Source organism: Tamandua tetradactyla, chromosome 12, assembly GCF_023851605.1.
Source record: "Tamandua tetradactyla isolate mTamTet1 chromosome 12, mTamTet1.pri, whole genome shotgun sequence".
Taxonomy (NCBI): Eukaryota; Metazoa; Chordata; class Mammalia; order Pilosa; family Myrmecophagidae; genus Tamandua; species Tamandua tetradactyla.
The window spans coordinates 34,858,910-34,886,142 of record NC_135338.1 but is presented as its reverse complement, the minus strand read 5'-3'; the positions used below and the strand labels follow the sequence as shown (position 1 = coordinate 34,886,142).

At 38.1% G+C, this 27,233-nt stretch overlaps 1 protein-coding gene across 22 annotated transcripts in view; it reads right to left on the bottom strand.

Annotated features, from left to right (window-relative positions):
* TTLL5 (tubulin tyrosine ligase like 5) overlaps positions 1–27,233 on the bottom strand; it is a 445,087-nt gene that overhangs the window by 331,611 nt on the left and 86,243 nt on the right. For 20 of the 22 annotated variants that reach the window (XR_013160369.1, XM_077123107.1, XM_077123111.1 and 17 more), the window contains 6 exons: positions 25,149–25,231; positions 17,018–17,087; positions 16,483–16,567; positions 7,202–7,303; positions 5,482–5,573; positions 4,601–4,708 (listed from right to left, as the gene is read on the bottom strand). Coding sequence is in view for 21 of the 22 variants with exons in the window: in XM_077123107.1 (XP_076979222.1) it covers positions 4,601–4,708; positions 5,482–5,573; positions 7,202–7,303; positions 16,483–16,567; positions 17,018–17,087; positions 25,149–25,231 (540 nt within the window). In the remaining variant the exon portion in view is untranslated. Of the gene's footprint in view, positions 1–4,600; positions 4,709–5,481; positions 5,574–7,201; positions 7,304–16,482; positions 16,568–17,017; positions 17,088–20,598; positions 20,645–21,107; positions 23,172–25,148; positions 25,232–27,233 lie in introns of those variants that run through there. The other 2 variants (XM_077123117.1, XM_077123116.1) reach the window with 2 other exon arrangements.

Below are 27,233 nucleotides of genomic sequence, written 5' to 3'. Positions count from 1 at the left end.
GATGAGCCTGGCCCAGGGATCATGGGAGTGAGAAAGACTTCTTGACCAAAAGGGAGAAGAGAATGAAACAAAATAAAGTTTCAGTGGCTAAGAAATTTCAAATAGAGTTGAGAGATCATCTTGGAGGTTATTCTTACGCATTGTATAGAGATCTCTTTTTCAGTTTTTGGTGTATTGGAATACTTAGAGGGAAATACCTAAAACTGCTGAACTGTAATCCAACAGCCTTGACTCTTGAAGACAACTGTATTACTATATAGCTTTTAAGGTGTGACTGTGTGATTGTGAAAATTTTGTGGTTAACTCTCCCTTTAACCAGTTTATGGACAACTGAGTAAGAAAACAAAGATAAAAAATAAATAAATAATAGGAGGGTTAGGGGATGGGATGTTTTGGGTGTTCCTTTAACTTTTATTTCCATTTTCATTCTCATTTTTAATTTTTTTTTTGGTAGTAATGAAAATGTTAAAAAATCCAATGTGATAATGAATGCACAGCTATATGATGATACTGTGAACCAGTGATTGTACACTTTGGATGATTATATGGTATATAAACATATAATAAATCTCAATAGAATTGTACCCACACAAAATGAAATGATACTTGACTTTTGTCTTCAAAACATATCAATAATCTGTGTGGTAAAGCAGCATGAGAAAAGGATTTCAACATAGGATAAAGTAAGGGCAAAAGCAAAGGGTTAGGAAAGGACCTGGTACAAGGGGAATGGGGTGAAAGGTTTGGCTTGGCAGAAATGGGGAGATAAAGGGAAAGGGGACAAAGTGACTATTAAGCCTTTAATTAAGCTTAATTAATTAATTTAATTAATAATTAAGCTATTAAGATTAGAGATTATTACAAAAAACCTATATAAAGAAAACTACAAAAAACTGCTAAAAGAAATCACAGAAGACCTAAATAGATGGAACACATACCGTGTTCATGGATTGGAAGACTAAATATAGTTAAGATGTCAATCCTACCTAAATTGATCTACAGATTCAATGCAATACCAATCAAAATCCCAACAACTTCTTTTTCAGAAATAGAAAAACCAATAAGCAAATTTATCTGGAAAGGCAGGGTGCCCCAAATTGCTAAAAACATCTTGAGGAAAAAAAACGAAGCTGGAGGTCTCGCGCTGCCGGACTTTAAGGCATATTATGAAGCCACAGTGGTCAAAACAGCATGGTATTGGCATAAAGATAGATATATCGACCAATGGAATCGAATAGAGTGCTCAGATATAGACCCTCTCATCTATGGACATTTGATCTTTGATAAGGCAGTCAAGCCAACTCACCTGGGACAGAACAGTCTCTTCAATAAATGGTGCCTAGAGAACTGGATATCCATATGCAAAAGAATGAAAGAAGACCCATATCTCACACCTTATACAAAAGTTAACTCAAAATGGATCAAAGATCTAAACATTGGGTCTAAGACCAGAAAACAGTTAGAGGAAAATGTAGGGCGATATCTTATGAAACTTACAATTGGAGGCGGTTTTATGGACCTTAAACCTAAAGCAAGAGCACTGAAGAAGGAAATAAATAAATGGGAACTCCTCAAAATTAAACACTTTTGTGCATCAAAGAACTTCATCAAGAAAGTAGAAAGACAGCCTACACAATGGGAGATAATATTTGGAAATGACATATCAGATAAAGGTCTAGTATCCAGAATTTATAAAGAGATTGTTCATCTCAACAACAAAAAGACAGCCAACCCAATTATAAAATGGGAAAAAGACTTGAACAGACACCTACCAGAAGAGGAAATACAAATGGCCAAAAGGCACATGAAGAGATGCTCAATGTCCCTGGCCATTAGAGAAATGCAAATCAAAACCACAATGAGATATCATCTCACACCCACCAGAATGGCCATTATCAACAAAACAGAAAATGACAAGTGCTGGAGAGGATGCGGTGAAAGAGGCACACTTATCCACTGTTGGTGGGAATGTCAAATGGTGCAACCACTGTGGAAGGCAGTTTGGCGGTTCCTCAAAAAGCTGAATATAGAATTGCCATACGACCCAGCAATACCATTGCTGGGTATCTACTCAAAGGACTTAAGGGCAAAGACACAAACGGACATTTGCACACCAATGTTTATAGCAGTGTTATTTACAATTGCAAAGAGATGGAAACAGCCAAAATGTCCATCAACAGAAGAATGGCTAAACAAACTGTGGTACATACATATGATGGAATATTATGCAGCTTTAAGACAGGATAAACTTACAAAGCATGTAATGACATGGATGGACCTAGAGAACATTATGCTGAGTGAGTCCAGCCAAAAATTAAAGGACAAATACTGTATGGTTCCACTGATGTGAACGGACATTTGAGAATAAACTTGGAATATGTCATTGGTAACAGAGTCCAGCAGGAGTTAGAAACAGGATAAGATAATGGGTAATTGGAGCTGAAGGGATACAGACTGTGCAACAGGACTAGACACAAAAATTCAAAAATGGACAGCACAATAATACCTAATTGTAAATTAATCATGTTAAAACACTGAACGAAGCTGCATCTGAGCTATAGGTTTTGTTTGTTTGTTTGTTTGTTTGTTTTACTATTATTATTACTTTTATTTCTTTTCTCTATATTAACATTCTATATCTTTTTCTGTTGTGTTGTTAGTTCTTCTAAACGGATGCAAATGTCCTAAGAAACGATGATCATGCATCTATGTGATGATGTTAAGAATTACTGATTGCATACGTAGAATGATATGATTTCTAAATGTTGGGTTAATTTCTTTTTTTCCGTTAATTAATAATAAAAAAAAGATTAGAGATTATTGGGAAAGTATACATGTTCAGAAAAGAATATAATGAACCAGGTCTAGAACACTAGGTCTAGAATATAATGAACTAGGTCTAGGACACTAGGTCTAGAATATAATGAACCAGGTCTAGAACACTAGACACAGAGTACTTTGTTAGGCAAGTCTTCTTGGAAAAGAGGCAATATGTAAGCTGAGTCTTAGAAGACAAGCAGGAGCTTTCAAGGTAGACAAGAGGAGCGTTTTCTAACTGGACAGCAGAACTTAGAGGCAAAAAAGTATGGAAAGCTCAGTGATCTAGTACAGTATAAACAAATCATAAGGTATGATGGGGAAATGAAATTGTAGAAAATAGAGCTGGAGCTAGATCTTCAGAGAACTTGAAGATCATTTCAAATTTCTATTTTACTCTATAAGGGTTAGAAAACACGATCAGATTTGCATTTTAAAACATCACAACCTCTTCTTTTCCTTTATAATTTTAGTTTATGATTTATCTCTTATCTTCTAACCAGAATTTCAACAATTTCTTTTGTTTAGTGCCCTTCAAGTAAAAACGGTCATGATAGCCCATTAAAGAGATCAAGAATTACAATGTTGAATTTAAATAATAGTAATTTTTACTGAGCACAAAGTAAGGGACAGACATTGTGCCCAGTGCTTAACATGCAGCATTCTCCTTTAATCTTCACAGTCCTCTTGGGACGTAGGTACTGACATTACTGACACTTTTATAGTTGAGGAAATGGGATTAGTTTGCAACTTACTGAAAATGACAAAGCTAGTAAGGTTGTAAGTGGGTTTCAAATTTAAGTCTGTCAGGCTCTAAAGCCCATGTTCTTCTCCATTGTCCAGACTCCTAGGCAAGTCATGACTTTTATATTCTTACTACTTATATTATTCCAGCCCATGTTCTAATGTCCTCCTCATCGACGACCTTAGTGTATTTTAATAACAAGATTAACAACTGGGTGGGCCATGGTGGCTCAACAGACAGAGTTCTTGCCTGCCATGCCAGAGACCTGGGTTCGATACCCGGTGCCTGCCCGTACAAAAATAAATAAATAAATAAAATAAAGATTAACACCTGCTGAAAGCCAGTGTGATTTTAGAGACATTCATGCTGGCTATCACTAAAGAGTTCATATTCATATAGAAAGCAAATTTATGCAGGCATCCTCAACGCTACAGTTGCAGCTAGTGGGTCAGTAGGTAACAAGTTTTCTGATCCAGCAGTGGTGAATGGTTTATTACTGCTTCTCTCTACAATCAGGGAATTGGGGGTAGGATAGGGTGGGAGGAGGAAGAGCAAGAGGAAAAAGAGAAAGAAGGGGAGAGGGAGAAAAGGAAGGGGGAGGAACCCATTAGAAAGAAGACTAAAACAAAAAGGAGTAGTCATTGGAAAATGGGAGAAAGCACACACTGGTACCAGCGAGAGCTTCTTGGAACAGTTCCCAGCCTGGCTGCCAAAGAGTTCTGGAACATATTTGTTAAAGCCAGATTCCTATACAGTCCATTGCAGACTTTTTCTGATTGTACTCCGATGAAGAGACCCGCACTTTATTTTCAACCCCTACTTCCCACACAGAAAGCTAGTTACCCTTCAGGGGACTTTCAACTAAGCTTACCACTGGCATCTTGGTAGAATCTTCATATGGCATGAGCCTACTGAGAAATAAAAGTCCACCACATACCTCTTACTCCTACAATAACTAAGCCTCTCTACCCCAATATCCCATCCCAATTTTTCAAGACTCTCCTCACAAAATGTGTTAAGCTTCTTCAGTGCCCTTACCAAAACAACTACTGCGATGAGGAACAAAGGTTTTACAGGCTGTGGCAATAGCTAGTTCAGCAGAGATTATGGTCTTAATGATCAGATCTTCTACATGGGCCATCAGTGCTGCAAACAAACAAACAAACCATGAAGGAAGAAATATTAAAATACATGGAGTAGAAGTACTGGGAGAACACAATATAATTGTGAATGCATGTATGTTCATTTGAAAAATCTCCATATGGAGTCTTCTGAATGCATGCCATAGGGGCAGGGATATCTTTAAATAGATCCAGTCAAGAATGTAAGTTCCAGGGGATGCACTAAGGTGGCCTCTTATGAAAAAAAAAAGATAGACACAGAATGGAAAGGAGCCTAGCTCCCTTTCTCATTCTTTCCCCATTACCCTTTCTTCTGTGAACGAAGACAGGCTCTTTTGGCACACAGTTTGCCATTCTGCTAAAGGCTCAGCAACAGTGTCCAATGTGATCCCAAGCCCTGTACACAAACTCCAATCTGCTCATTCTCCCACTCAGGAATATGAATGAGGGCTTAACTTAGAAAAATTTGAACTCAGGGCCAATGTGGAGACTAATAATTTGTTACGTAAAAAGCTACAAATATATTTTAGTTTAGCAATTCAACATTCAAGAAGGATTCACAAAGAATCAAATGAAAAAGTTACGCTTTCCAAACTAGAAATAAAAAAAGGGATTTTAGGGGTCATGGAAAGTCTGTTTCCCATCTTGGAAACAGCAAGAAAAAGTAACACGAGGAATAGTTATCCAAGTGGACATCTCAGCATTACTATCAGAATGAGAAAGAATGACCCCTAACAAGAGACAAAGATAATGCTGCATAAAGAAAAAAGCAAACAACAAAAAAGTCCTGGTACTCACCAGTAGTATCTCTGCCTTCTTGTTTCAGGTACCTAAGCATAGCACTCATGCTCCATTTGTTCCCATAATCCTCCACTTCAGGGTCATCACAACTAAAACAAATTAATGTATCAAGTTATGGATGGGACTAGGTCTAGCTTTAGAAACAACATTCCTTAAACAGAGCCTTCTTGTCCTTTTAAGTCTTTACAGAAATATTCACTTCAGTGACTTCCACTCAACCATTTTTTGTTAGTCCTCTTTGCATGTATCCCTTGTACCAATTTCTTCTGTGGTAATGAAAATCCTTATAGCTTTCCTTATTGAGGGGAGAAAGAAAAAATAAGGCAAACTCTTCCTTAACCAAACAATAATGTATTATGAAAGAGTGGAAGAAACAAGTGAAAGAATGTAAACAGATATAAGAACATTTCAATAGGTTGAAATGTTTGGGGTTACCAAACTAGCCTTTTAGGTAAATGTCACATGAGGCCAAAAAACCACTTCTGATACCACTCTCAGAGCAGAACCGAATTTTGATGGGCTAGTGAACTAATCTAATGTAGAATTTTAATGAGCTAACCCAGCATGGAATTGCATTTGCATCTGAAGCAAGAGCCAACCTCTCTAGCAGTAGACATAGTTTTGTTTTGTTTTGGTTTTTTGGCACTTTTTAAGGTAAAGAATAGAGAAAGTGCTAGAGCAATGATATACACCACTATCATAGCACCACAACAGCATATGGGGCAGACTCCCACCAGTGTTGGAAGAATCCTGCAATCTGCAACTTGTGTTTTGCAGCTGCCTCCTCGTTCCCAACCACCACCCTACCCTCCACCAATTCCACCTTTGCTCATCTCCCAAACTGAAGGCTCTTCAACCAAATCCAAACACTGAACTTAGGATACTCAACTAAATCTATACAGTTTCTGCAACTATTTCATCATTTCTGAATTCCTTCCTTCCTTCCCTCCTCCCTTCCTCCCTTTCTTTATCCCTCTCTTTCTTTCTTTCCTTGGACCTGCCAGGTACCTATTTTTAGTCTGAGTAGAAAGCAACTGCTTGAGTTTCTTTTTTATTTTTTCACTTTCTGGCAAAATTGTCAAGATGAAAGAAAACAGAGCAAAAAGAATATTTCCACGCAGCTGGGCTGGTACAGTATTCCCTTCCACTGAATTCTTTTTTGAGATGGTCTATTCTTTCTTTAATTTTTTCCCTGGATTTTTTTCCCTAGTCATACAAGTGTTGTAGAAAAATTTTTAAAAACACATAAAAGCGCAGAGAAGAAAATAAAAATCACTCACCCACACTTCCCACCCACTATAATTAAGCACTCTTAACAGTTTTAGTATATGTCCTTCCAGTCCTTTCTTTTTCCTCAGCCCAAATAAACAGCTTTGGATATCTTATATAATCAAACAAGAAGTTAAGTTGCATACTGTTTAGTAACCTGCTTTTTCTACCTAACAATATGCCAAGCCAAGCAAGAAAGGACAATGAGAAAGATGCAGCTTGTAAAGGCATATTTTGATAGAGAAAAGGGGCAAAGTAACTGGACAAGCAATGAAGCAGTAGCAGCACCAATAAGCCTCAAAACTATATTAAATGACTGACAGCTTGCCAGAAGTCACATGGGCATAAGCATAAAGTCATCCTTCAGCACAACATGTTGGTTTTCCACCTCTATCATACCCACATTGACAATGACATCTCTGGCTCCCATCTGAGGCATAGCCAGTACCTGACATAATCTCCACTCTTCTTATTCACGCTATAGTTTGTCAGGTGCATGAACTGGTTCCGAATGTTCTTGGCTCCTTGGTCATATCGCACAGTTGCAAACCTGACAGAAAGGACAGAAATTAGATGCCAGAAGCAGGGTTTCAGGGAAATACAGGCTACAAATGAAATCGACAAGACAAAAATAACAAAGGGAGGATTTGTTATTTAACAAATACTGAATGCCTACACAGAGTCAACTATTATGCTAAGTATCTTATATATAATACCACATTCAATTCAATCCTTAAAGAACGAGGTAGATAATACTGTATCTAATTTTTAAAATAGATATGAAAACTAAAATGTGACCTGGAGAGATAAAGTAACTTGAACCAAATCACATTGACTCCAAAATCCATGGTCTTAACCACTATGAGATGCTGCTTCTCTTAGACAGATCAAGAGGAAAAGTGAAAATACACTTATTCACAACCTGGGAAACTGTATGTAGAATGCTGTGGACGATGGGCACCAGCTGGTCAACAAACACCTATTGAGCATCTGCATAGCATCTGGGACTGTGGCATTTAGAAAAAATATTAAGCAAAAAGAAAGAAAGGACAGCATAGCAATTTATATACCTCAAACCTCACATTCAAACAAATAATACAACTGATCTACAAAATTCATTTTAAAAATGACAATCACAGCAACATTAACAGCAGACAAAAACTAGGCCTGTAGAAAAGCATAAATATGGGCATGGGGCAGGAAACTAATTCTCACATTTGGAATGAAGAAAAAGATGGAGGGATTAAACATGGAGTCTGCTGAAAAAAGGGCAGCAATTTGATATCCTGGACTGTCAAAAGAAGACCAAAGGATAAAATATATGCACTTCTGAGATTACTCTGAAGGAAGTAACTAGGGGAAGAGAAAAATTCCCAGTGATGCTAAACATCAACAAAAGGCCACTCAAGTTGAATGGTTATGGCAAATCTTAACCCCAGTTTACATGCCACTATAACCATATCACCCTTTACTACAGTGGTTTTCCCAAGAGGAGCATCCAAGCGTGTGAAGAGAAAAAAAAAGTTACTGGAAGGCCACAAGTTTATTTTCATATGATTTTCTAATTATTTACATATGCTTACCCAGACTATGAAGTCAACATGAATCTTTACCACATTAAAGGTCAGCATTTAAAATTTTTCCTCTTCTCTTTTCCTTCTCACCCACCTGCTATCTCTACTCCCGAATTCCTTATACCAGACATTTAAAAGAGCCAAAGAAAGGAAAGTGAAAATAATAATAATAATAATAAAATAAACAAAGATGAGGTGAGGAAAAGGGATGTGGGCAAAGAGAAATGTTGACCAGGCATAATAGCTAAGGGACAAGAGTTTGAAGAACATTATGTCTATACTTGAGAAGGACCTCAAGGTTTCCAGAATCTTCTAGTGGTTATAAGCTAATTTCCAGCCATGTCACTGCATGGTGAGTAAACCTTGACTTACATATCCTTATTTTCCTTCTTCTGAGACTGTCCCAGCAAGTGGAATAATCATTCTTGGAATTCTTACCAAATGCAAAGAGGGCGCCGTTGTGGCCCTACAGGGGCTGCCTGCCTCACCCTGACATTACCTCACAGTAACATACCTCCTGACAACCTGTTCCCAAAAAGAATGAGTTAGAGGGAGAAAAAGGTTCTGCTTCAGAGGAAGATGCTTTTCTTCTCTCCTAAACTCGAGTACCTGATCTAATTTGGTCAGCAACATGAAAAGACTGGCAAAGGCCTAGCAGTAACTGTAAGTTGATACCCAATACATCTGTAGTTCCTATAGCCCTTTCTTCAAGAGTGCCACATCTCTAAAAAATTAGTTCTCTTTTTCTTAAATCATCTTTTTCACTGGGGCATGGAAGTCCTGAACTTCAGCAAGGACAAGATTATTATTATCACGGTGAGCTATTACAAAGCATCAGAAATAGTAAGAAGTAAAACTTAAAGAAAAAAACACTTAGCTCAATGGAAAAGCTCCTCAAAAAAGTACTGCACTCTTATTTCACTTGATCCAATGCACAACACAGACAACCACGGAAAGGGAAGATTGGTGTGTGCACTCATCTCTCCTCCTAACCTAAAAGGATCTGATGGTTTTCACTAAAATCCATATTAAATAGACCTTATTCATCTTCCCATTACCATTTCCACCATTTTCATCTAATTCTCTAGACCAGAAATCCCTCAAGATTCAGATCCAGCCTATTAGTTGAAGGCTTGGGGTTTTTTCGGTTTGTTGTTTTCAACTTAAAATACTTGGCCAATATTTTAAAATTAGACTTTCCTTCCTGCAACACAGTGGCAGCCAGGGCCTATGTGAGGAAGGTGGTGGACAAGGTGGGGAGGGAGCTGGGGTCTACACAGGGAGGGTTCCCAGGCAAGGCAGTTGTCCCGCAGGGGTGCAAGTCTATACAAGTAGAGCATGTGAGTGGGATAGGGACATGACAGGGCTCAGGGACTGTCTACATATGAGAGGTTTGAGTATATATATCAATATGTTGAAGATAATGGAAGCCAGATTTCTCATTGCTAGAAAATTAAAAATAAATATGGAAACAGAAAGAGCTAAAATAAAACCTACAGTTTTGAACTAGAATTGAAGGTATTAGTATGAATGCCTTTTCAACAGAGAAAGAGAAATGAATACAAATATAAATGTTTATGTATGTATAATATACATAGACATATTTCCCAGATCCAGTAAGGAGACATGAGAACAGAGACACCACAGTAGCAATAAGCATTTTTAGAACCTGGGTCTTCGTTTCTAAATACTATTCTCCATGAAAAGTAATCAGTATCCAGGGCTGGGGTAGAGAGAGAACAAGATAATTTCGAAACATTTATACGAGAAAATAAGGAAGTGTTCAAAGAATGATGGAGACATGTCAAAAGGACACAAAAACCAGCTAAAAGCCAGCTTAAAGGGGTTCCCATTGGCTAAATATGGGACACTTTGAGCATTAAAATAAATCAGAATAGTAAAGGATTATAACCCATTAAATTAAACAGGATCCTTGAGTCTCCACTGGTATGAATGAATATTTAAGAGAAAGTTCCTCCTTGGGAGTAAGGTGCCAAATGATAAAAGGAAGAGGAATGATGGGTTTAGAAAATATGTTTTGGCAACCACTATAGTCATAATTTGTTCAATCAAAAAACATAAATGGATGCTGAAATTACTGAGTGACAATGAGAAGAGGAATGAGTATCTCCTCATAAAATACTCATCTCAAAGGATCTCCTCATAAAACACAACAAAGGGGAAGACAAACTAACTTTACAGTGGAAGAATCTGGCAGACAACAATCTTAATAAAGTGGTCAAGCACCACTAAATAGTCATCATGTGCTATCAGACAGAATGCAATAAGAAGAACCCAGCATCACTTCTGTAGTACTCTGACCCAAAAAATGCATAACCTGGGTCTAATCATGAGATAACACTAGGCAAACCCAATTGAGAGGCATTCTACAAAATGGCCTGTAATCTTTAAAAATGTTGGGGTCAAGAGAAGACTGGAGGAAACTAAAAAGATACAACAACTGAATATATCATATGATCCTGGATTGGATCCTTTTGTTATAAAGAACACTAGTAGAAAAATTGACACAATTTGAATGGGATCTCTAGGTGGACGATATTATTCTTTCTTAAAGTTTTTCTATAAATTTGAGAACACTTCAAAATGAAAGTCTCAAAAAACTGTTCAGTTTCCCAATAAAAATCTAGACTTTCAGCTTCCCTTAAAAAATCAGAATATCTGGCACCATCACATGTTAACAACTTGCCTGCAATGAAAAGTAAATGCTCCTATGGCCAATGGTATGTGAAGCTCGTCTGTTGCTGATTACATCTGCAGTCGGCTAGGAGGTGTGCCTGCTGCAATGAATGATGTTTGAATTAATTGGCTGGCGCTTAAATGAGAGAGTTCAACGTGGCACAGCCCAAGCAGCTCAGCATACCTCATCTCAGCACTCACAGCTCAGCCCAGGCCTTTGGAGATGCAGAAAGGAATCACCCCAGGGAAAGTTGTTAGAACCCAGTGGCCTGGACAGAAGGCCAGCAGAGATCATCCTGTGCCTTAAAGTTAGCTGCCTTTCCTCTGAGGAACTATACATTAGCTAAATAAATCCCCTTTTATTGAAAGTCATCTGTCTCCGGTGTGTCGAATTCCGGCAGCTAGTAAACTAGAACAGAAAGTTTAATAGTTCCATATATTTTCCCCAGTCCCTTAAGGAACCTTGCCAATACTTTTTAATTGTCTTCTCAACATATTCTGGGATACATCCAGGTATTACATTAAACTGTTATAGAATTGCAAGACCTCATTCCCAATTCTAGGCTCCATGTGTTTGTTTAGGTTGTTTAATTGAATTGGCCAGATAGGTTGTGTGCTACAGAAAATTTAGGTTTTGGACAAAATAAACTTCTCTTCCTTTAGTCTCATACAGTAAAATATAGGCAATATCATCCTTTACCAGTGTATTCTTTACACATGGTATGTGTGCTCCTGCTCTCCAGTGTCCACCTGGCCAGCTTCCTTTGGGGAATGTTCCTGTGAGCACTGAGGGCTGTGACCCCTGATTTATGCCTTCACATATTATCAAATTTCATCCTATTTAGGTCTGAAAGCTTCAACACAATTGTTTTATTAGCAACAGCCTAAAAGAGATAATTCTCTAATAGGTACCCCAAGACTAGTATACAAGTAACTATCTTAAAACAGACTGAAAGAATACACTGGTGTCCAGTCATTTAGCCAAGCATTGGCCTGCTTCTCACTATGAGAGCATTTCATAGATGAGATTTGCATCAATAATCAGTTAATTTCATTTACAATCAACAAAGAAGACTGCCTTCAGCAACCTGGGGGATCGTCTCATTTAATCAGGTAGAGGTCTTAAAAGCCAGAACTGAAGACTTTGGAGGCCAGATGAAGAACTTTTGCCTCAACTTCAGCACTTGCTCTTGCCAGAACTGTCAGCCAGCCAACTTTCCTTGGGGAATTGGAACTAAGGACCTCAATATCACCTTTAATGGAGTTTTCAGCTTGTGGCCTGCCCTACAGAGTTTGGACTTGCTAGCCCCGATGATCATGTGAGCCAATTCCTTATCATAAATCTCTTAATATTCACATATCCTATTGGTTCTTTTTCCTAGAAAACCTGAATAATGCAAGGTAGGATAATCAAACCCCTTTTTTGGTTGTTGTATCTTCAAACAAATATTCACTATAAATGTATCGAAAAGGGGGGAGACTAGTCCTGAGGAGACCCTGGCTGTGGCCCACGGGTCATCTCTCAGCAGGTGCACCCACTCTGAGCCAAAGAGGCCTGGAGGATGAAAAGACGGCACCTCAGGTAGCCTTGCCAGGAGCCACTGGGTTTCATCCTGGACTGACCCAGAAAAATCTTATGGAAGAGAACAAGAGGCCCAAAAGCTCTCTGATCTGCTGTCAACCAGCTGCAGCAGGGAGACTGCCAAAGTGCTGCAGTGACTAGGCAGCGCCCTACGGAGCTGTCTGGGAGGGGATTACCAGCCTGATACCCTGTCTTTCGAGCCAAAACTGACTCAAACTTCACAAACAGCAAGGGCCTGCCAAGGAGGTGACAGTGAGCACTGGAGAGGGTTTTCTCCCCCTCGTTGGTGTCTCTTCCCCCCACCTCCCGCTGCTGTGGTGGATTCTGGACAGTGTGCAGCCTGTGAGGTAATCTGAATTCCTCGGCAACCAGCAAGTACCTGAATTCTTTCAAAACCACAGGAATCCAGCAGAGAAAAGGTAAATATCCCTGCGGAGCCAGTGTTAATTAGCAAGGAAGGCTACTGAAGAAGGAACTGGGGGTGGGGAGGAAGGGAACGGCATTATAAATGCATCAGGTCTTTACTGAATTTCTACTGAATAATATGGCTGAGGTAGAATATAAGGCAGTACTGCCTGGGACCTTCTGAGTGTCTTCTCCTCCCACCTCCACAGCGTGGGTGGGACTCTCCCCGTTCCTTGGATAGGCACTTTCAATTCCACCTAGTTGCTAGTGCTAAATACCCACTGGGTCCCTGACAGTACATTTGGTTTTCAACTCAATTTTGTTATAATTTTTTTAACTTTTTATTTTTCCTGTTTCCGTGAAAATTTGGCTATTAGCTTCATCTCAAAAAAGGCCCTTGTCAAATCGTTTAGACCAATATTGGATCCACCTAACTGCAAAATCCAGGGCAAAGTCTGCTTGGATTCCATCTCTGACAGCAAAAAAAAAATCCACACAATTTTGGTAGAGAACAACACCCCTCTCTGGAAACTGAGCGTCCCCTGCTGGTGCAAAATAGCAATGTAGACATGAAACTCAAAAGTGAGTTTCTCAACCTCCAGGAGGTTACTCTGAGAATTACAAATGCTGGGCCCAAGTACCGAAAGACAATTTCCCTTAAACACCTCAATATTTGACCCATGTATATTAAAAAGGAAAATAGTGAGAGTTTTCCAACTTCCTATGTTAATAAAACAAGGACAAATGAAAATGCTCACCTACAAAGAAACTATTTAGTATTTTTTTCTTCAGTAAATTTAAGAAGGTAAAGAATCTACATAAAACAGCTATTTTGCAAAACTGTCTTGTGAAATGAACTTAATTTTTTTGTCATGTAGCATTAATTTGAGGTCAAAATAGAAGTGGTATGAGGTAAGATCCTTTCTTTCTAAAGAAGGAAATCAATTATATTTGCTTCCAGTTTGGTCTCTTTAGGAAAGATTACGGTTTTTCCATTTAAACCTCAAACTAAAATGACTTAGTGATTTCATCCCAAACTGATTATCTTCAGTTATGTCTACATAAAACACACATGACCCAAGATTACTAGAAGCTGCAGATCTGGAGATGCTATAGACTATTGTTGAATGTAATGGCATAGTCGAGAGGATTATGAGGATTAAAAAAGCAGCCAGTGAATGCCAAGATACACAGTGAGTAAGACACAGGAATTTAGGCACACTGAAGTCATGGTACATAGAAGTGTCCCAAAGAAGACTCGGCAAAGAGCCTGCCATATTCCCAGGTACCATCCTTTCATGACGTTTTTATATTCACTTATGCTTTTAGGTAAGCCTTACAAAAGCCCTGAAAAATCAGGCTTTTTTGGTTCAATTTGGCCTAAAAATAACTCTGTTATCTTTTCCCTAGTCAAGAAGTCCAATTGTGGTAGGACATAGTCAATTCCCAAGCAGTAAGTTGTTTCCCAAATGATTCTGAGAAAAAGCATCCATTGGCTTTTTTTTTTAATGAATACTCAGTTTCTGCTAGAGAAAGAGTTTCAGTGGATTCTGACTACAAGCAAATAACCAGTAGCCAATGCACTTGCATATCTGTAATCAGTCTATAATAATACACTTGCATATCTGCAATAAGTCTATAATAAATATTGGCTCTCATTTTGTACTTTGAATTTCTGAGGTCTTAAAACCATGCTAAAGTTTACCAACAAAAAGGGCTATTAATCCTTTGGGTTAAATATCTTTGGAATTATTTGTAAAATATGCTTGAGAAACACTAAGCATAACACTCTGTTGTCTTTTCTCTAGTCAAGAAGTTCAGTTTGTGGTAAGACATAGTCCCTTCCCAGGCAGTGTACAAGAGATGAACTGGGGTGAGGATGAGGGGAGAGGAGAATGGAGGCTCTCATGATATACGAGAGGTAAAGCTCATGCTTTGCAACAGCCAGAAGTCTCAGATTATACAAACTGAAAAGCCCTAGCATCTTACACACTGAGCAGAAAGAACTAAAGAGGTATATTTTTACCTTCTTTTTGTTTCTAGCCTTTTATTATATCCAGCCCGTTCAAATCATGAGATTTGAATGTAATGTTCATAAACATTATAGAAAACTTGTTTGCTATAAATTGAATGGAGGTAGTAAGTCAGTCTGTGTTCAAACACTGGTCCATTCCTTTATCCAAAACCTGATGAAAAATGCTTCGGTTCTCTCTTTTCTCAATTTTTATGGAACAAGAAGCCATAACTACAGAACTGTGGTAGCCTCCAGTGTTCCAGGACTCAACCTCATGTATCTTTGTCCAGACTTTGACAGGCTTACAAATGCTATCAGTGCCACCTAGAGGTACAGGGATGACACAGCTCAATAAGCTAGAATCTCTGATCATTCTGATTCCAGTCACAGAAGACATCACAAATGTTAAGTATATGAACTAATTAAAATACCATTCTAAAGTAACAATAATTATCAGAGTACAACATATGTGTTAAAGCACTTATATTTAAATAGGTAGCCTTCCTCTATCCATGGACTTCCCCAGCTTCAAAGTGCATTTTCTAAAATACAGATGCATAGAGACCAAGATTTAGCCTGTGGTGACTGCTCAAAGATGCAAACCACCTCCTCAGTTGCTACGCTGTACAGCACCAAGGTCACTATGCAGAAAAAGAATCTCAGGGCAAAGCCGTTGGTAAAAAAACAAACAAACAAAAAAAAAACCAATGTTATCTTTGTGGGAAAAAACCCCACAAGGTTAGCAGAGTTATGTACTTTCTAACAATTTAAAGGCTTTATGAAAACACTGCCACCTGTAAAATTCTGTAGTTATGGGAAACAAAACTTCAAATTATTATCACTTAGACCTTTAAGTAGGTCACATTACCTTAAAACCTAAAACGTACTTTAAGAAAAACAGAACAATGTATATATAACCATTGTAAAGCATATTATTGCAAGTTTAAAAATAATAAACAGGAACGCCCCTCAATAGCAAAGGACATGAAACAGTTCGGGCCTGAAGATCTGGAGTCAGACCTATGAGTCCAAACCACAGCCCTATCAATGACAAGCAGGGAACCTTAAAAAAGTGGGTTAAAATTTCCTTACTTCTCTAAGCCTCAGTTCCCTCAACTGAGTATTAAGATAAATGTCTGGTATATAATAGGTAAATAAATGTGGGAATTTATTTTTCTTTCTAGATCTGCTGTGAAGAAAATGACAAATTATCTTAATACATTGTCTTCATAACAATTTTCATTGCATGAAAATATTGTGTGACCCTGGATCCCTGCTGGGAAACAGGGTCATGATAGCTCATAAATGCGGATATGCAAACGAGACTGATTTTTGTAATCTGAAGCCCACCTAGGTACATTCAGTTTTCTGGAGTTGAAGAGAAAGAAATGGCCTGATCCTAATAAATTCTTTATTGGATCCACTCTAATATTTAAAAAAAAAAAAAAGCCTCTTACCTAGCCAATCCTTCTTCATAGAGATAGATGACAAGAGGATCATAAGAAGTGACAAGCACATAGAGGCGCACATCAAACTTGAAATCTAGAAATAAACATTGGGATTGACAGAAAAATCAGGTTCATTTGTTTCCTGTCACAGGCTGAACAATACAACCTAACATAGAAATATGAGCAAAAGAGCAACCTTTCTCTCCCTACGAAATGCACACTGCTCATACACCTTGCCTTTTGAAGATAAATAACTGTACATTATATACATATGTATATATGCTAAATATAATGCATCTGTAAATAAATACAGTACAGTTTTCATGTATTTATTACTATTTAACTTATAAAGCACTTTCTCTTATGTTATCTCATTTCATCTTCAAAATAATCCTGTGAGGAAATTAAGGAACCAGCCCCAGCCCTGGGGCCACAGTTGCCAATAATTTCACATGAGCTTAATAAATACTACAGAAGACCATGATAAGATTAAAACATTCAGCAAGATCTAGCCCAATTAATCAAGGATCTAATCACAACTCACCATCTATGAGAAGGGGGTTGTTAATGTAACGAGAGACCAGGATGTTTTCTTCCAGGGAAATCTGGTTTGGCTATTGAGTAAAAAGAAAGAATGAAAGGGTAGGAGTGCAAAAGAATTCTAACTTATAATAAGGGGGCAAAGTTCTTAATCTTTTAAGAAAAGTTAATGTGGAAAATTCTAAACTCTAGGAAAATTTTTCTTCCAAGCTACCCAAATAGTCACCTGTCCACATAACACACCACTTCCACAGACACAGTTAGCATCCAATTACAATGGGGAAAAACGAATTTACAGAGCACCTCTCACATAATAGAGCCTAAACAGCTTTGAAGATTTACCTGCATGCTGTTAAAGGTTATGTGTCATGACAGGAAGAGCTACTTACAAAACAAATACCTTGTTTTTGCCAAATGTAAAATATGATGAAAACTTCAAAATATTACCATTATTCTTAAATGAAGACTTTCATCAAGCTGCTCAGAGAATATTTCAGCTTTTTCCATAACAGAATCTAACATTTCTGCTATGAAATGGGAAGTATGATTCACTGATGTTGTTCAAGAGTATACTTGCTAAGCAACTGTGTGCAAAAGTTGAATTAGATCTTTTAAAGATTTCTTCAATGAAAAAAAGTTCTTTATACAACAAATAATTGTGAGGACTGTTGGACACTGTATAAGGTACTGGGGATACAGTGATGAAAAAAATAAATACAATTCCTGACCTGGCCAAGCTTCAAATTTAGTAGCTCCTGCCCCCAAACAGTTTAATTTTTAGGTAAAAGTAGAGCAAATTATACCATTTTAAAGAACACTAAGCAGCATATCTGCAAATACAAGAAGTCAGGTTGCAGACTGAAAGCACAGACCAGTCAGGTGGGACCAGCCAGGAAAAGTTTGTCCTGGAAAAGTAGGTGCAAAAATGGATGTTGAAAGCTCCCAAGCACATGATGGAGAGGAAAAGAGGCATCTTGGGGAAGATGGAAGGCACCAAGTCCAGCAGAAAGGAGGGTAAGCAGAGTCACTGACCTGGGGCTAAAAAACTGAAGTAGGAAATAATGAAAGACATAGTTAGAAAATTAGGAGGAAGGCAGTCCACTGACAAAGAGATCTGAATCCTTGGAAAGGGAGTTTAGATTCAACATAGTGAGAAGCAGGAAGCTCGTATGGATTCTTGATTGATAGTAAGATTAAATAAATGAAATAGAATCATTGTATGTGAGATTACACGAAAACAAGGAAATCACCTGGAAATGACTACAATTCATGTAGGACCAAAGGAATACCAAAGGGATATGATAATGATAATAATTATGACAATAGCTATAGTAGCAGTGACAGAATCACTATTAACATTTGCAGAACCAGCAATTAAAATTAAATAAATGTACCAAGCACCATCTAAGGGCTTTACAAGTTTTATTCCATAGAATCCTTAACTGTATGAGGTAGGTATAGCACCATCCACATTTTACAGGTGAGGAAAAAGTCAAGAGAGGGATAGGAAGCTGCTCAGTCATATACCTACTAAATGGAACAGCATTCAAACCCAAGCAATCTGCCTCAGAGGTTTAACTCTTAAGCACCATCCACAAGTCTTCCCAATATTCTGACCTAAAATAATTGCCCCTTATGATGGTTCGGTTCAGGTGTCAACTTGGCCAGGTGATAGTACCCAGTTGTCTGGTCAGGTAAGCAATGGCCTGACCATTATTGCAAGGATATTTTGTGGCCAGTTGATATTTTGTGACTGGCTAACTAAATTGTCAGTCAGTTGATTGCATCTGTGACTGATTACACCTAGATCAATTAAGAGTGTGTCTTCCACAAATGAGAGAAACCAATCAGTTAAATTTGATCCAATCAGTGGAAGACTTTTAAGGGAGAAGAGAGAATTTTCACGGCTTCTTTGGCTTCTCCTGTGGAGTTCATCGAGATCCTTCATGGGAGTTGCCAGCCTCACGGCCTACCATACGGATTTTGGACTCTTGTGTTGCATGCGACACTTTTTTACACATATCCCCTGCTGGTTCTGTTTCTCTAGAGAACTCAAATACACCCATCAAGTTCAAAAGTTTCTCTTTGTAACAATGCTTTCCCTACCTCAAATACTACAGCTGTTCATATAATCAAGATAATTTTGTGACCCATATCATACAAAACCATGATGAGAACCTCTGGAGTGGGATAACGATCCCCCTTTCATTTCCCAATGCTTCTTTCTCAAAATCAGAACACATTCACAACACATCTCTAAGCATCATATGGACACTACGACATCAAAACTGTTTCATACCCTAATCAACTCAATCACCCACACTATTTCCTGCCTCCTTTACATTTCTTGATGAGTTTCTCACAGCCTTATCTCCTTTTTGAGCCAGTTTAGTGTGTAAGAAATGATGCAATCACAATACAAAGCAGTAAGCTACAGACTTTATTTCAAACCTAAAATTAAGCAATTGTGGCTTAATTTTAAAATTAAGCAATGGTGGTTTTAATTTTCCTACTGAGTATACCTATGGACTACAATGAATGTATGACCACCCAACTTTCTCCCATACCAGCGAATACAATGGTAGTGATCTTCACTCCATGACACTTCTAATGTTCATGCCCAATTCCTCTTTTTCCTTCCTTACCATACATTGCTATCCTTTGAGTTATATATAAATTACTCAATTATTTGAGTAATTTTAATATTTGTTTAACTGATGGTATTTCTCTATACTAGGAAATAAATTATAAATTCATAGATGAAAAGGATGGGCTCAGTATAACTTCTTCGTATAGCGCTATGTACCCATAGGCAACTAATGAAAGCTTTTTGATAACTACAAACCTGCCTCGTTTCCATCAATCCCCAATTAACTCATTTTAAATTATTTCAATTCCAAGCACAAATTTCTTTCCTAAAACAGAAATCTGAATAGCTGAAAGTTGAAAACGCATCTATTTTATTAATTAGACCTTAAGACTAAAGCTCCTGGTACCTGTAAAGAATGGCATGGTAGTTAAATGTGTATGCTCTGAAATTAGCTAGACCTGAGTTACAGTTTTGACTCTACCACCTAACAAGGAAGGATTAGTGATAACTACCTCAAGGGATTGTTAGGAAGATTAAATGAGATTATATTTGGGAGACACAGTGGTAGGTAAATATTAAATGCTCAAGAAATTATTATTATTGCAAATTCAATAGTCTCTTCGTGGTTCTAACTACCCAGTTCAATGTCAACAGCATTCACGGCATACCATCTGCCATTCTATTCAGAGTGGAAAATGTCAAAAGTAGGAGAGAATCCCTACATCTCAAAAAGGTTTAAGGAATGAAAGCACCTGGCACAGAGTAGGAACTCCCTAAATATTTGCTGGAAAAACACAGAGCATATGACATAACAATATATGAACAAGTAGAAACAAGAACTGTTCAGAATTCTATTCACAAGTACAGAAGTAGACAGAGTGATGTAATCCTCTCCTGATACTTCAAAATCTCAGGAAAAATATTAATACTGTCTTACCATGGATAATGCATGAGACAAGGATGACTAAATTTGACTTCCATAATCAAATGCATACCTTAATCAAAAAACACCAGATCTTTCCTCTCCTCGGTTTGAATACACTAAATTGGGAAAACATGGCATTTAGTCACGGTTACTGAAGGAGCTAGAACAAACACAGCTCTGTCCCTTTATGCTGTATTTCCATAGTAAGAGAACATCATTAAGAGACCATTTTGCCAACTTCATTAGGAGCCCACATTTTTCACTTCAGTATTACATAAAAGTAATGCTTTTTCTGACCTTCATCCTGTTCTCATAATACTAAAAGCTGCTATTTGCAGATATTTTCCAAAGGATTATTACTATTATAGGGAATGAGAGGCCCTCTTATTCCAGTGAGAAGACCAGGAAAGACATTATCATTTGGCCCCTCATACCCATTCCCATCTCCCTCTGGCCCCAATTGCCACAGTCCCTCACGCACATCCATTGGTTCTGCTTACAGACTGTTCACCAGAGCTCTCCCTCTCCCTCCCCCTCCAATCTAAAAGGAAAGTGGGCAGCAGTCTTGGAAAGAGTTACTTCATCCAGTTGGCTAATGGTTCACATATTCCATGGGAAAGGATCCAGGTATGGAAAAGAAGATGGCTGTGCCTTCTGTGTAAGGAGAGAGAAAAGACAATTAACCACAATGTTTGTAGGTCTGGGTAAAAGGTAAGGGAATTCCAGTTTGGGGGAGAAACTAGAATGTTTTCCCATAATGTCCACATGTCGCCTGCTCCCCTCATGCCTGCTGGCATCTTCCCAGACTTCTGTCTGGCACCTCCAGCAAATACCTAAAAGAATCAGACTCATTCCAAAGCTTCACAAAGGAGAAAGGGAGAGGCAAAGGGGCCTGCCAAGTACTTTGATCTATGCAGGGGGTCTCTAGGGAATCAGCCCAAGGAGAGGTAGGAGGGAGAAAGAAACTCTTGCATAGCCTGCCAAACACATTCTCTAAAACATGTCACCCTTTATGAGGCTCCGCAGTCAGTGAAGAGTTAGAGCACAGGGTTCTCAACCTCAACCAAGGAAAGTTTAACTTTTCTATTTTTTATGATATTGGTTTTATAATTATAAATCACTAGGGCAAAAGAGCATCATTCCAAAATAAAAAATCTCAGATGAGCTATTCTTTTCTCATGTCTAAGAAAATAAAAAGCAAACTTCTACCACAACTGACTTTCAACAGCAATTCCATTCGGTAGCTAAAATACAACCCAAACTAGTGTAATCTATGAGATTCAAACAACACTGGAACTCCTGGCACAGAACTGAAGGAAAAGCTTTTGGAGAAGAGTCTTCACACAAGATTAGAGCAAAGACAAGACAAGAGAGATCCAAGGCATATGATCAGGGCCTTATATCCAAAAGATCCAGAGTAAAAAGCCATCAGAGTGACCAAGAGCCAAGTAACAGGACTTGTAGCCTGGGTCTAGCACTGAAGTCACTGTGGTATCAGAACCAGATTCTATATTTATTCAGCATGAAAAGTATGTACATCAGTGCTTACTGTACACGTTTTAGACCAGACTGAATTCAAGGATTTTCCAATATGAAGAATAGTTAGTTTCTGCACATATATGAAATAGTTCAATGTGAAAAGGGAATTGAGAATTTAAGATGGTGTACTGAACACACAGCAACATAGCTACTTCCCCTTTTTCTTCCAGACTTCCAGCGACAGGAAAGAAAAGATATTTTGAAAAGAATGAGCTAATAACAAGGCTAGAAAACAATTAAAGGAGCCAGCAACAGACCAAAAGCTTAAGGAAATCTTAAAAAAATAGAAAACGGATGGCTTCAGGTTGAAAACACCCAGCAGAGAAAGCCCCAGACAAAAAGATTAGAGGGGAGAGTGATCTTCTCAAGGAGGCCCTGAAGAAGTTTCAAGCTGCTTAGTCAGCAAACATGAAGAGCAGGAGTGGGTCAAAGAACCATAATCAGATAATCAATTGGCACACAACATTTGGAACAGCAGAGCCATCAGACACTCTCCAATAACCAAAGGAGCAGCTTTTGCCCAACTAAGGATGGCACTCTAGGGAGGACATCTTATGTAGCCACAGGGATCTGAGAGAAAAGAGTGGAATTTGAGGTCACTCTATCCCTGCAAAGACAATGGGGAAGATAGGACAAGTAACTCTGCCCAAGAAGGAAAGCACAAATATCAACCTCTACTTCCTCCATTAGGTCCACCCTATCTAGGCAAAGAGAAGAGGGCACGCTCTCTGCACAACTACCTGAAGTGTAATACAGCAGTCAACATGTTTTGCCCCTACACAAAACTCACTGTCAGCTTGTCTTCCAGGGGAGATGCTACTAGGGAAACAGTTCAGATGACAATAACAGAGGAAATCCAGGCCAGCTGTCAATTTTAATCAGTCTAGTCTTTTGTTCATAATTATGGCTATGACCCAAAACCCAATTAAAATCAAGAAAACCATTGATAAGTATGGTGACCATCTTCTTCCTTATTGCTTTAGACAATGCCTCCTCACTTAAAAAAATTACATGTATTTAAAATCATGTTAACTCCTCTATTTACTTTCAAACTTTTATGTTACCTTGATTAAATAAAGAACAAAACAATATTAGGCTCTCTATGACACAAAGTGCAAACAACCAAAAGAAAAAAATAAATTCGACTTGGTCAAATTTTTTGAACTTTGCAACTGATGAACAGTATCAAAGAAGTAAAAAGAAAATCCAAAGAATGGGAGAAAGTATTTGCAAATTAAATATGTGATAAAAGCCTAGTGTCTAAAACATATCAATAACCCTGACAACTTGACAATAAAAGGACAGGTAACCCAATAAAAAACTGGAAAAAAAAAATCGAGAAAAGCAAGAGTAGGAAGAAATCCATGATGAATAAATAGAATTAGCCCTGGAAGAAACCAAGAAAATTCAAGAAACAGAAGAGTACTTTAAAAATATTTCAATTGAAATCTTGTGTCTGATGCTCCTTTTATCTAAGGTATGGACAGATGAATAAAAAATATGGAAAATAAATAAACAAATAATAGGGGGAACAAAGGTTAAAATAAATTGAGTAGATTGAAATACTAGTGGCCAATGAGAGAGAGGGATAAGGGGAATGGCATATATGAGTTTTTTCTTTTTTCTTTCTTTTGCTGGAGAAATGCAGATGTTCAAAAAAAAAATGATCATGGTGCTGAATACACAACTATGTGATGATACTGTGAGTCACTGATTGCAACCATGTCAAGAATGTCTGTATGTTTGTTTGTTGTTTACAATAAAAATATTAGAAGATATATATACATATTTCAATTGGTATCCTCAGAAAGACTAGCAGGCAAACTGCACCCATTAAACAACAGGCTATTTAAAAAAAAAAGCAAATCAGAGAACAAGAGCTTCTGGAAAAGCCAATATAAAAATACAATATAAAGAATGAATAATAAAATGGCTAGAGCTCAAGCTGGTGATACAGAAGACCAAGATAGGGAAAAGGCAAAAAAACAGCAATGAAAGAAAAGGCGACATGAAGGAAAGACTCAAAATGCCTCAAAAAGGAGTTCTAATACACAGACAATAAGATGTCTACTTTCCCCTGAATTAAAGAAACACATTAGTTTTCAGATCAAAATGGTCCACCAAATATCCAGGAGAAAGAGACTGATAAAAGACCCAAACCTAAATATTGGTTAAATTTCAGAATTCCAGTGCTTATAAAGGCTGTTTCGACTGAGTTGAATTTTTTTTTACTCATCCTACAGATAAAGCAGAGAAACTGAATCACTGTTATTGAAGAGGATATCAATGTTATAAACTTCTATGATATAAAAATAATAAAAAATTAATCAAACAGAGATGGAATGTAGAAGGAAGGGTAGGAGGTGACGAGTGCAATAAATGTCAAGCTAGGAATCAAAAGATACAATATAAAGTTGAAGAAAGACAATACATAAACCAACTATGTTTAGTTCCTACTACTATTATAAATCTAGGGAGAGAGACAGGGGATGGGATTTTATTGTATTTATTCTATATATGTAGTCAATTTGAAAACAATTTTTAATGAGTATATTGCAAAGAATTAAGATGCTTATGGCTTCTGGGGAAAAAGAGGAAGAGAAGGAAGCGAGAAAATGTGGAGGAAGGGGAGGAGGGGAAGAAAGGAAGAAGGAAGGAAGGAGCAGCAGCAGCAACAGAAGCTGAAGGTTATTTACTTGATAGCCTTGAGAACAGGCTTCCACAGTTCTGCTCAGAGTAGAAACTAAATATATGCTAATACTTAGTGCTGAGGAATTATCATGACAGTATCATGAAAGAAGAAAATGTACTTCGTTACCTGTTGGTACTAAAGATTGCCATCTCCCAAAACTAGATCAAGTGACCTTTTAGCCATGGAATAACTATGGCATTGGAGGAAATTACTGTCAGTAAGGTGGACAGTGCCAACTCATACCCACTCACAACACACACTTCTGCATGCAGATTTCAGAAGGGAACACCTAGCTCTAAATAAAAAGGAATGATATTGGCATTCAGGAAAAAGTGTGAAGCAGGGACGAACAAACAAGGAGAGAGGTTTGCCATCTGCCACATACTTACATTGTTGATCAGGTAGACACCCCGCCCCCGAGAGGAGGCCACTGGTTTTACTATCCAAGGTCCCCGGTCCTTTGAATATGAATCTGCTCAAGATATTGGGAGGAAAAAAAGGGGAAGAGGAAGACAAGAGAAAGAAGGGATATGAGTTTATTTATTATCTTAAATTTCAACAGTGGTTATCTACTCATGTACCCACATTTTCTAAATTCCTAAGTGGAGGACAGAAGCTAAAATAACCTGTGTTTTTGGACTGCCCTTTAAAATGAAAACAAAAAACAAAAGAAAGAGAGAAGTAGAAAAAAAGAAAACGGCAAAATTACATGATTTATTACTTCCACCATTTCCCCTCTTATGAATGAGAGGATGAAACAAAATAAGGCCAAAATCTGGATGATAATCTACTACAATGACAAAGAGGCTTCCCAAATCTTTGAGATTCTCACCTCATTAACTAAAGGACTTACAGAGACTCACCCAGTAGACAGTAAGTCAAAAGCTTTATCTCCTAATATGGCTCCTTAAGCAAGTCCTCTGAGCTTAAAACAAAAGATTGTTTTAAATCAAACAATGAGCAAGTAGATAGGGAAGACAATAATTTATAAGTGATTAAAAGGTGGCATTTACTTTTGTTCCTTTCCTAGGTTCAGATTTATACTTTAAATACCTTTTTGGTCCATGGGGTGAGAAACCAGAAAACTCATACTAAGACTCCCCAAGGCTTGTATATGTTCTAGAGCGAAGCATTAGAACTTCTCCACTTATGGAAGGCTAAAAGACATGGGAGAGAAAGAGAGACAGAAGACTCAGGCTGGACAGTGATTACCTAGTCCTCACTCTCAACCCTTTCAGCTCTGATGAGATACTTCAGATGGCAGCAGTGGTTGCTGTCTCAAAGCAAGGGGGAAGGGGGATGAAAATTAGATTTTTCATGATTTTTCTTCTTTGAAAGCAGGGACAGGAAAGGAATAGATGAAAGTGGAGAAAGAAATCAAGTAAATGAAAATATCTGCCAGAAGATCTCACAAAGATTTCCCTTTTTCCTTGCCAAGGTTGCTATACATCAGTATATTAGCAACATTTTACTATATACACTAGAGCAGAAACCTAATAAAGTTTCCCATAATTTAGGTTTCTCTGATTTGAATTATTAATTCAACTGTGTGCTAATCTTCCTGTTCTCTATTCTCTATTCTCAGATAAACATACAAACCTCCCCCTCCATTCTGAATCTGGGCATGCAGCCAAATCTTCAGTAGGCACAATGTCAGCTCAGCTCCCCTCCGAGGTTACCTGCCAGCAATTGCTAACCCCTTTTCTTTCCTCTCTCTTTTGTCTCCCTTGGATATGATCCAAACAGTGTCTTCAAGCCTCCTTTATGAGGAATTTGACTTAGTTGGGGCCACAAACCATTTCACCAAAAAGAGGAAGAGAGGATCTTTTTGTCTACCCTGTCAATTCTTCCCTTGCCTTGCCCTTTGAAGCACTATAAGAAAATTGGAAAAAATATTACTGTGCCACACAGAATTAAACAGTCTAGAGCATTTAAGCAAAATTCAAGAGCCAACAAGAAGGTGAGGAAAGATGCTTCAAGGTTCCATCCCCCTACAGGAGCTTTGAAAAACCAGCAAGAACTAGCAAAACTTTCAGAAAATTTTCTCCAGAAAGCAGTTAAAGGACTGCAATAACAAGGCAAACACTGAATCAAGAAAAAAAGGCTATTTAAAAGTGGTGTGATCTTGTGGTCTCCAGACTGGCCCCACCCCCTCTCCTTACCAGCTTGGAGCCAAGACAGCCTCTACTTCTGAGACATGTCCCTGGTCCTGGTTCCAGACTGGGCAGAGTAACCTTCATGTGCACACTGAGAGCATGAATATCTGGCCCAATCTGCCTGGTGGCTGCCTGAGGAACTTGCCATCCCAGAATTTGGACAACAGGTAGAAGGCAGTACACAAAGCTCTCCTAGAGAACACTGCGTAAGAGTAGTCAAGTCATGCTACTGCCTGGGGCAAGAGACTGAAGGGTATAGGACATCAAGTGCAGCGTCCAGAACAATGAAGAAACTGTTCAGAGAGAAGAAAGGACATT